The 11148-nt window shown below is 31.9% G+C and overlaps 1 protein-coding gene and 1 long non-coding RNA gene across 2 annotated transcripts; both read right to left on the bottom strand.

Moving 5' to 3' along the window:
* Nucleotides 1–3345: 3345 nt before the first annotated feature.
* LOC132733824 (uncharacterized) lies at nucleotides 3346–7129 on the bottom strand. The gene is made up of 7 exons (XM_060720519.1): nucleotides 6883–7129; nucleotides 6233–6495; nucleotides 5667–5733; nucleotides 5039–5405; nucleotides 4527–4684; nucleotides 4169–4244; nucleotides 3346–3994 (listed from the first exon to the last, which is right to left on the bottom strand). The coding sequence occupies exons 5-7, from the start codon at nucleotides 4629–4631 to the stop codon at nucleotides 3480–3482; spliced, it is 696 nt and encodes a 231-aa protein (XP_060576502.1). The 5' UTR covers nucleotides 4632–4684; nucleotides 5039–5405; nucleotides 5667–5733; nucleotides 6233–6495; nucleotides 6883–7129; the 3' UTR covers nucleotides 3346–3479.
* Nucleotides 7130–9513: 2384 nt separating this feature from the next.
* Nucleotides 9514–11148, bottom strand: LOC132733826 (uncharacterized). Its single transcript, XR_009626228.1, has 4 exons — nucleotides 11130–11148; nucleotides 10625–10728; nucleotides 10276–10404; nucleotides 9514–9556 (listed from the first exon to the last, which is right to left on the bottom strand). It is a non-coding gene; the product is annotated as an uncharacterized LOC132733826 (long non-coding RNA).

The following is an 11148-nucleotide window of genomic DNA, read 5'->3' as shown; positions in this document are numbered from 1 at the left end:
CAAAAAGTAACATCCGTTTTCAAAGAAAGAAATTGCAATGTGAATTATTATGTATCAAACTGGAACATGCAGACGATTAAAGCATGCAACAAAGGATTATTTAAAAAAAAATTATCAGTGAAACGTTACAGATATGGTGGACAGACATAGGGTATTATCGTTATTTTGTAAATGCACTTTGTCAAAACCCATGCAAATACAGAAGGATCAGATTTCACAGATCGTATCAGTATAATATGTTAGTGGGTTTTTTTTCTAAATAAAACATAACTTATTGTATGTTTATGACTGGTAGATATCATTGCTTGCTTAAAGAATAAAAGAAGAAAAAAACTTCTGAAGAAGGCTTACGGTACACTTAAAACTTAAAAGGTAAGGACAGTTTAGTTATTGTTACTGTTGGTTTATTTTTGTTACAGATAGATTTAGTTAACAATTTTAGACATCACAGTATTTGTTCGGGTAATAAAATAAATAACACATGGGTTTGTGAGTTACAGTAAAAATATCATCCCTCGTAAAAATGCTATTTCTACGGTGGCACAAAGGTGACATGTGTGTGTGTGTGTTTTTATTTATCTCGTGGCCACGAGATACTATGTCGTGGCCACGAGATACTAAGTCGTGGCCACGATATAGCTAAGTCGTGGCCACGAGATAAATAAACAATCAGATTAAACCATTTATGTGAATTTTCCTTATTAACTAGACATGTGCTATAGTACAAGGATGCCCCTTCTTTACCAGCCTGTAAAAGTGCCATTTATACAACTTGTTGACTTGTCAATTATTTTACATTTAGCGTCACTGTGACCCTGATTTTGACCCAATGACCTCGAAAGTATTAGATGTCATCTACTGATCAGGTGCAATGATCTTTCTTGGTTACATTAACCAGGCTTATCCCTTCTAAATTATTCATCAGACAAGGATTTTACCATATAGGCTATTTACTTCCATGGGCAATGTCCCTTACAAATAAAATAAACCAGGACTTATTCCTTCTCATGTTATCGTATATACAAGGCCGTAGTACGTACAAACTGACCAATTCGATCACAAACTTGCCCAACAAAGAGCTATAGTCAAAATTAATGTCTGATGGGCCTTGGAAGATGACTTTCTAATATGATCTTAAAGACAAGTTCAAAGTGAATATCTTCAGTATTTTCAAAGATTAATGTTGCATGTAAAAGAAAGTTGTTAAGTTTAAAAAATTCATAATATATATAGTTTATTCTGATTGGTTAATTATCTCGTGGCCACGACTTAGCTATCTCGTGGCCACGGCTTAGTAACTCGTAGCCACGACTTAGCTATATCGTGGCCACGACATAGTATCTCGTGGCCACGGCTTAGTAACTCGTGGCCACGACATAGCTATCTCGTGGCCACGACATAGTATCTCGAGGCCACGACTTAGTAACTCGTGGCCACGACTTAGCTATCTCGTGGCCACGACTTAGTAACTCGTGGCCACGACAAAGTATCTCGTGGCCACGAGATAAATAAAAACACACACATGTCACATTTGTGCCACCGTATATAACCCTCGGCTACGCCTCGGGTAACAGTATTTCCATCCAACGGGATGATATTTTTACAGTTACCCACAAAACATGTGTTATTTATTTACTGTTCTGCTTGATACATAAGACTTATGTGTAAACAAATTATCAATCTTGATCATCATTATTTTATCATTTAGATTTAAACTGGCCTAGATTATTATAAATTGTATGTAATATTTTTGAAATAATGTTTTATTTCATAAATGTTGGTTTTAATACTATTTCACCTATAACGAGGACAAAAATACAGTTTCCTTTCGAATTCAAAATAAGTCTTTTTTGAGTAGGTGCACATAAACAATTGTATTGTATACTATATCTTACGATACAAAATGCATGCCCCGACAGTTTAATATATGTTCATGTTATGCAATAGATTTTAAATTGCAAATTCGCTATCAACAAGGACATTAATATTACTATGTTTTATATACACTGTATAGGATGGTCTCCATGATTGAATGCATAAATGATACTTTTCTATATATAACATTAAATGTGTCAAGTTAAAAACAGGTAGGATCGGGAACGTACTGTTATTAGATAATGAACATCGTATCAACAACAAATTTTTCAATAGGTGAACTAAAGAAGTGTTTTGAATTTCATCAAATAGTTAAATAATTAAATGATAACAAAATGGGTCTAATATTCAATGTTATTGTTCTAACTGATTTGTCTTAAAGTTTATGATCGATTCTTTTTTAAGCAACAAAAATACCCTTGTTTACTATTGTTCGAAGACCGGGTGATGTTGAATCAAGTGAGCACTTAAATGGTACAGTAACTTTAAAATGCAATATATAAACTTATATATATACTAATGATTAACATTTTCTATGTCTTTGATATTTTTGGATGAAACCCCATTGACACCATTTATAGTGATATTTTACAGATCCACAATCGCAGGAGTTTTTTACACTCTCAAGGTCTTGCTGAGCACGGACGAGGGTATCTCCTGAAACGCGCCGATTACTGGGAAAGACGCGGGCCTCTCAGTCCTCGTCCACCAATGACAGCCATCGGGTTGAGGCAAGCATCCGAGATGGGCTAATCTACCATGACAGGCACACCTGACATTTCGAACTCATGTATGTCTGGTTCTGTCGAGAGCCCTAGAAAAAACGAAAGAAATGAATCCAGAAACACCCTCGATGAAGCGACTTTCTTGTAAAATTATTCAGTAGTTTTTTTATTGTAGAGTACCCTGTGTTATAAAACAATGCATGCAGATAAAGTCAAATAAATCACAATTATTTGAAACAGTTTTATTTATTTTTATCAGAACAGTATTTAATACATGATAATGTCTAAACAGAACTGGAAAAGAGTTTATTTGATGTAATAGCCATTCAAAATAAGGCATATAAGTGTTTACACACGTACATGGCACGTTTATTGTACTTCTCTCGTGCGACAACAAAGCATTCTTACTTAAAGTTAAAAACATTTTAGCATGTATAACTGTAAAATTCTTATGTATTTCTTTTATTTGAAAAAGTCATGAGTACATTGCAAAATGATCGGATATAATCATTTCTAATACAATGTCGACGCATTCTGAAGCTCATCATATTACTATAAAAATGCACTTTATTATAACTTATTAAAATATGCATGTTAAAATGAAGAAGAAATGCGTTGACATATAAATAAAACAATGGAACTATATAAAAATAATGATATATGCGTTAAAAACTGTGCAAGCAAATAGCATTCATCAGAATTCGTTTCTTAAGCACTTACATTAAGTAAGCCCCTGCTTACCAAACAATTAGATTGGAAATAAGTAAAGACTTTGTCATCGTCTCATGGTGTGATACATTATCTTATGATAAAATATCATGTTAATAGACATAACTACCGCCTTGTTATTTATATATCAATAAAATATATATTCATTCATCACTTCTTTTTCTTCTTTCCGCTCTTCTTGTCTTTTTTGCCTCCATCTTTACCCTTTTCTGCTTTTTTGTTACTTTTCTTATCTTTCTTGTTATTACTTTGTTTTACCGAAGAAGCTGGTCTTGATGACGGGGGTCTTGTTAACCCGGCATCAGTTTTAGATTTTTCTAGCTTTGGTGGGCCATTAATGATAGTATCTTTTAATTGTAAGTTAGTTTTATCCGTAGGAATATAAACTGCAACTTTTACTTGTTCCGCGTCCTGCAAACTCAGTGTCGTTTTCTCTCTTTCTGGCATTGTCTTGGCTCTTTCTATAGGTTTAGGTTCGTTTGTTGTGTTTCCCTTGTCAACGTCATTTTCATTTACATCTTTTTTCTTTCCACCTCCCTTTCCTCCACCACCTTTCTTTACTGGTTTCTTTGCTGCAGCTGCAGTCCCTTTCTTGGATGCTGCCACTTTTCCCTTGGCTGCGACTTTGGTTTTTCCTTTCGCTGGAACTATCGCTTCCGCAGGTTCTGAAAATAATATATAGTATAAAATAAAGACAAGTACTATAGACAAACGCAAAAAAGAGATTTGTATATCAAACATGTTCGTTTTCAATACGATTACATTGAGCTTAATATGAGCGATATAATATTCAAAATGCAAACAGAATTATTGATATATTTAATCATCATTTTCATCACCTTCAAAATTTTCGTCTTCCGATGGTGGTGGATTCCTGTTCCCAAAACAGCAAGATAAGAATGTCCACTCAGTGGGCTGCAAAAGAAATAAAACATTTATAGAGAGTTTAGTGGTTTCATCACCGTTTGCTTAGTCATTTTCTAAAATGATACTGGAAGTAATCACGATCCCTCAACAATTTATAAAACACGTGTATATAATATGTAGTAAAATTAGGTTTCAATACCTTATTTACATTTATAAGCACTATTGCTTATATATCTATTTCAGGTTTCAGATATGAGATGCCCCACATTAAATGACAAAATATTTTATAAATCATTAGAATCCTATTATCCAACTTTCATAGCGTTATACCTTGTCTTGTGGCTTGAGTAGCCCTGCTGGTACACTGACAACTCCCTTTTGACCTTTTTCACCTCCGGGTACGGGAGTACTTGTTAGACGCAGATCAGATTTCATTTTTGTTGGAGCCCTTGTTAATGCCTCACTCTCTGGAAATGTACTGTTTTCAACTACATCGGAAAAAAATATTTATTAATCTTTAAGTTCATATTCTAAAAGCTGATTACAATATACATTTTAAAGGTAAAATCGAAAACTATTGGTTATGATATGAGCTGTTGTAGAAGATTATTACTTAAGTCCTGAAATATTTCCATAGTTACAAAAGATAATTGGTTTAGAAAATATTTTATATACCTACTTATATAACATGTAACTTTCTAATATATACATAAAAATGTTTTGTTTCTCAAAATAATTCATAATGCATACTCGTAAATACATTTTTAAATGTTAGGACATATACAAGAACATACATTATATACAAGGACATAACACTTTTAAAACTCATTAATGTTTCATACCATCTGTTAATGTAACGTCGCCATTTCGTGGCGAATCTTGAGGCTGAACCTTTGATTTGTTTTTATTCTTTTTGCCACCTTTATCCGCTTTTCCCTTTGCCTTTTCGCTACTTTCATCTTTTGTTTGTTTAACATCTGATATTTCTTTCTTTGGAACCTTACCATTTTCTTCTACTTTAACTTCTTCATTTTCAGCTTTTTCTTCTGATTTTTCATTTTTCTCCTTCCCTTTGCCACCTTTTCCCTTTCCTCCTTTTCGTTTGCTTTCTTTCCCCCCTTTTTTAAGCTTCTTTGTTTTCTTCTTTTTCAGTTCCACCTTTTGCAGGTTTCTTTTCTGGTGATAACGACTTTTTTTCTTCAGGCTCAACTGCAAGAAATTTTGAAAGATTCAAAAAATCACTGTCAGTCTAATGCATTATAAGTTTAACGAAACTTGTTGCAATGAAAATTTAAGTTCTTTCTTCAAACGTTAAAACATCTTTGTCTAGACATTTCAGAAACTGCAGTTAATAATTCATTCATATCTCATAAATTAATCGCAATAACGGTGAAAACAGTGTCATGTTCACATGCTCGTTTTATAGTTCCTGCTATTGCCAACCCTTTATTATCAAATTGACAAACATACCCAGTCTAACTGTTTTTACTTCATCCTTTTTCTCGGGACAGCACACAAGGAACGACAAGTCAAGACCCTGAAAATATGTGAAGAATGTTGGTTAAAGTCTCTAGTTTTACACACGAGTCCACTTTAATAAACAGAAGTGTAGTTTAAAATTTAAAAATATAAATTCAAAACATGTACCCAGCAATACTGGTTAATGCATTCATCCAAAAATTATCACCAGAACATGAGTATGACATATATTAATCTATTATTAAACATTCCTGTGTTGTTGTTGTTTTTGTTGTTGTTGTTTTTTGTTTGTTTGTTTTGTTTGTTTTTTTTTCTTTTTTTTATTAAAATGTTTGATATATATCAAAACCATTAACAGACATTAATTATAAAATTATATGTAATATAAATCTAAGGTCGTTTTTGCTTTAAAAATGGCGCTTCTTTCACCTAGTTTGTCTGCCCCTGTCCGTTTGGTTCCCTTTAAGCCATTGTTGCTTTCAGATTTTGTTGGGGTTTCGTAACTTATCTTTGCTCTCCTTTGATGATATTTTTGTCTCATTTTTAGATACACTTACCAATAGTTTAAGCCTAGGCTCTTTGTCATCATCGTCATCTTGAGACTTGACTTTGATTTGATGTACTGATGATCTTTCCGATTTCATATCAAAGCCTATACTTGTTGTTGTTGCCTGTCTTTGCAAGGACTTTTCGAGCTCGCTTTTCTCCCTAGTTAGTGCCATGGTCGAGGAGCGTGTAATTGCACTCATCGACGTTTTTTCTCTCGTCATCTTTGCTTTTGAAGATTCGTTTATTGTCTCGACATGAGCGCTTGTACCATCTGATATATGATTAAGAATATGGTACCATTGTTTCATATCAAATCGGGCTTTATTTATGTAAAGGTTATACAATTTTCAATTCTTTAGAACAATACAGATCAAATTTGTGAATTTTTCCATCTTAAATTTATTTTATTTTCTCTCTCTTTTTTTCTTTATTATATCATGCTTTGTAATAAATCTACACTTTTGTATTGTATATTTTGATTCAGCTTATTATCTATATAGAAAGATATAAACCTCAACAAAATGAGCATTATATTATAAAAATCTGCCAGTTTATATATTGAGAAAAAACTTTGCTTCTACTCTAACTGTTATTGTTTCTGTTGGTGTTTTGGTGAATTTATTTGTTTGATTTATAAATAACAATAGCTATTACTTACTTGACATAATTGGTTTTTCTGCTTCTAGTGTATCAGATTTAATTACACAACAAAAGCATACTTTTCTTCGGCAAAATGGCCAACATGGGGTTTTGCCAAGACATTTATCCAAATGACCACATATAGTTACACAGTGTCCACGTTTGTACAGGATGATGCTGACCACGACAACGGCAATAATGATGACAAGGAGAAGAACGACCACAACGATGATGACAACGTTGCTACTACTATCAGAAGCAGAAGTTGGGGCTGAATAATTATAATAATACTCATCATAAAGTAATGATATTAAATGATAATGATGGTTGTGGTGATGATGATGATAATAATGATGATGTTGATGATACATGATGATGATGATGATGATGATGATGATGATGATGATGATAATAATAATGATGATGATGATGATGATGATGATGATGATGATGATGATTGTACAACAACAACATTAATCATCAAATGAAACACATATCTTAAATAAGATAAGTGAAGTTTAATTCATTCTAAGGAGATAACTTGATAACACGTACAACTTTTTAAAGTTCAGTAATATGTGTTGATTAACATGAATTGAAATTATCTAGCTGATTATGGTCCATTAGAGGTATGGTGTGATTAAAATGTATAAAAGTCATTAATGGATATTTTCTAATATAAAGTATTAAGAGCTTTCAAATAGCATTTTTAATTTAATGGTCTATGCAAAAGAATTTCTCCCAGTTATCCAAGATGTTTACAAATGAATCATACCACAGTTAACTGAAAGTAAAAAGATAAAAAGTAAAATTAAATTATTTTTGTCCGTATAAATACTGACAGATTTTCAATTACAAGTATAACTAAAACCATTTAGAATATGCACACATCAAAAGAAACAAAGTTTTAGTTTTACGGCTCAACAATTTTAACAGAAATTGTATTAAACACAGATACAAACAAAGCATTAAAAATTTAAAATATAAATTTGCAATAATCGGCTACCATTCACTGTGAACCAAATCTTGAATGTTTGAATCCTTAAACAAGAAAAAATCTCTTTGATACAAACCCAAAAAATTTCAGTTTTTTTTAAAATAATTTTTGTTTCGAGAAACCAAAGGCCGGGAAAAAAAGTTTTGTTTTTTTTACTGTAAAAAATTTTAAAAAAAATTTTTGAATTTTTAAAAATAACAGTCTTACCATAAAAAATTTTTATCGAGTAAATATCCTATAACCGTCGTGCCGTCGGCTGCTGTCGGATAGCTGCTGGCTTTCTGGTCTGATGTACAATTACCCGACACTACAGATACCGAACTGCCGTCGGAACACTGGAATTAAAAAAAAAGAAATGACATAAAATAATCTAAATTATGATTTCAATTACGCATTTTTGAAATCTAATATATGTAGTTGGTGTGTCTGTGACAGTACCTGAAAGTCATATTATGCCTCATAAATGCTTTTATTTCTATTTCTTAAAAACTTTTATTGATTAGTGTTCTGCTTTCGTTTCCAAAATTTTAGTAATTCATTGGTCAAGTACCTGAACCATATTATTCTTTATTGTTTTTTGGCAATTTGAACTGTTATAGTGAATTAGTAGTTTTGTCAAAATACCACTTTGTTTACATTTTGCTACTTATATAAGAGACTATTGTACATTTATCGCTACTTTCTTAAGGTAATAACTATTAAGTATCTAACATGCTCTAAAACCACCATTCAGACGTTATAAAAGTCATATTTGCCCTTTCTAAGGAATTCAAAATTTATTCATTTCTGAGGCATAATGAAAGAATGAATCGGTGTTTGCAATTAACCTTATTTTGATATTTAACAACAATTACAAGATGGCGTCACTATAATGTCAATGTCTCCCACATCTTGTTAAAACTGCATCAAATGTGTAGGTATCTTTATCTGTATCCTTAACATCTGTAAGGGGTCTGCTCTCCAAAGTCAGAGACATTAACCATTTGATCATGAAGCCCTTTAAATAGTACTTAATCAATATTATATTAATATTTACCAGACAAGCAAACTGTGAGGATGTCCCTGATATAGATGCATCTCTGTTGTACACCACAGCACAATCGTAACTACCTAAAGAGGCCTTAGCAACACACCATAACTCACCGTCAGCTGTTGGGGACACAAAATATTACAATAAATTACTAATTATATTAACAAATGCTAATGAAGAAAAGCGTTAATTTTAGTGCGCGTAAAGGAACATTGACGAAATTACATTTCTACGAAACGGAAAGAACATGACTTCTTTCACTTAAAATGCACCCTGTATTAGTGCATCCTTACAACAAATCATATCAGTGTTACATAATTACAATTTCACTGACAATATTTAGAAACCATCACAATAGTATAAGTACAATGTTTTCTTCTTAGATATATATAGCTTTGAAATTCTATATAAATCTTTAATTTAAAGATTTGAAGGTATGCCAAACAACACTCATGAAAATATGATAGTGATAATATAGATGTATGGCTGTATACCAGAGTAGGCAATTTCTTGTTTGCAGTTTGTATAGTTATTGAATGACACGCCGTTTTTTTGTGTTTTAATATTATGGTATCACAAATCCTCTGCCCCCCTACTTGATGTATTTATAGTCGCGGTGAGTAAACAATTTGTCTGAGGAAGTGAATTCAGCAGAGTCGGCCATTCCTATAGTTTCATCGAAGTTTTATGTTATTGATATTCAAATATTCAAAATAAATATCCAATGCATGGAATACGCCAGAGCAATTTTAGATAAATGTTTATGTTTTAAAGTTTAATCATACAAGAAAAAATATAAACAAAGCATAATACCATAATGTGTGAAAGCCTAAATTTCAAACCCATGTCAGACAAGAACTATACATAAACAAGATTTTGGAAATCGGTAAATATACATATTTATTGCCCATCAATCAATAAACTCCAATGTTATCTTTAACTGTTATTTAGTATTTTTCTGGTTATGCACAATAGTCCTGCTTTTTTTTGATATTGAATTGTTCCTAGTTTGTTTCTCTAGATGTTAAGTAAAAAGTTGGACTGAGTGAAAGGATTACGACTAATTGTAAATTTGTGGAAACAAAGTGATCCTCGGAAGTATCAATCACAAACAAAATAACATAAGGAATTGCAGACTCGGTTTGATTGCAATTCTGCTAACTACTCTAGAATTTAAGATATTTGACTAATAACTTTCGTAAATAAAAACTTACTCTATTAATACACATTTGGTAAGAAGGAAATGTAAAATTTATAATAAAGAATGTTTGCAGGAAAATAAACTGAGTGAATTAATTTGCATTCTGTAGTGTAAAAGCATCGATACCGTTGTCATAAGATATTTCAAGCTGCTTCTTCTAGGATTTGTTAAAGCTTTAACCTACCTTGTTTTACAAGAACGTGGAACTCTAGGGTCGGTATGCTAACTGACGTATCACATATTGTAGAGACTGTTGATAATGCACTATCAGATGAGAACCATAGCCGCTCATATCCAGCGTTCGGTTGTTGAACTAAAATTTCAAATTTCATTGAACACATGTAGTTACTATTAAAATAGAAAACAAAAAATAACAAGAGGATTATTAAGTGTATCATACACAGCAAAGACGTACATGAACAAGTTATTTAAAGAGCAAGACACAAATCAAACTCACGCGAAGAAAGAATTAAAATACAATAAGTCTGTAAGCCAACAGTGTAACTGTTGTACCTTAAAGTTCCAATACCTACCTTGTTGTAACTTATAGCTATAGGAGTTTGTTGTAATTTGAGTAAGCTTTATACACATGTAGATGAAGATTGTCGTAGTTGAATATGTTATTGAAGTTGTGGATCTAAAACAAAACAAAAAACAACATTTTTTTCATTAAATCAATTAAAAAATCATGACAACATTAAATGTCCAGAAAAGTAAACCTTTCATTTCCTGCAATTTAATGTAAAATAGAAATATGATATGATAGCAGATGTATATCTTGAATTGTCCTCGGTTGATAGACGATACTAAATAGTAAACCGCCAAAAAGCAGTGATTGGCCATTGCTTGTGACTATTTTAAAGGAAATTGCTGTAGGTTTGTTCGTGCCAGCTTACAATCATTTTGAAATACATTATTGAGGTATGTTATCATTTTAAAATTTCCTGTGATACACATTAAGACAATGTAAACATTGAAGGCATCTGTAATACAAAACAATATGTTACTGTGTGGATTTAAGAAATCTAGTGATCTTACTTCAGAACTAGTGTACTAG

The sequence above is a fragment of the Ruditapes philippinarum genome, unplaced genomic scaffold (genome assembly GCF_026571515.1).
Source record: "Ruditapes philippinarum isolate M1 unplaced genomic scaffold, ASM2657151v2 ctg1388_1_1_1_1, whole genome shotgun sequence".
NCBI classification, from domain to species: Eukaryota; Metazoa; Mollusca; class Bivalvia; order Venerida; family Veneridae; genus Ruditapes; species Ruditapes philippinarum.
The sequence above is the reverse complement of the archived record's forward strand: the minus strand, read 5'-3'. Positions and strand labels throughout refer to the sequence as shown.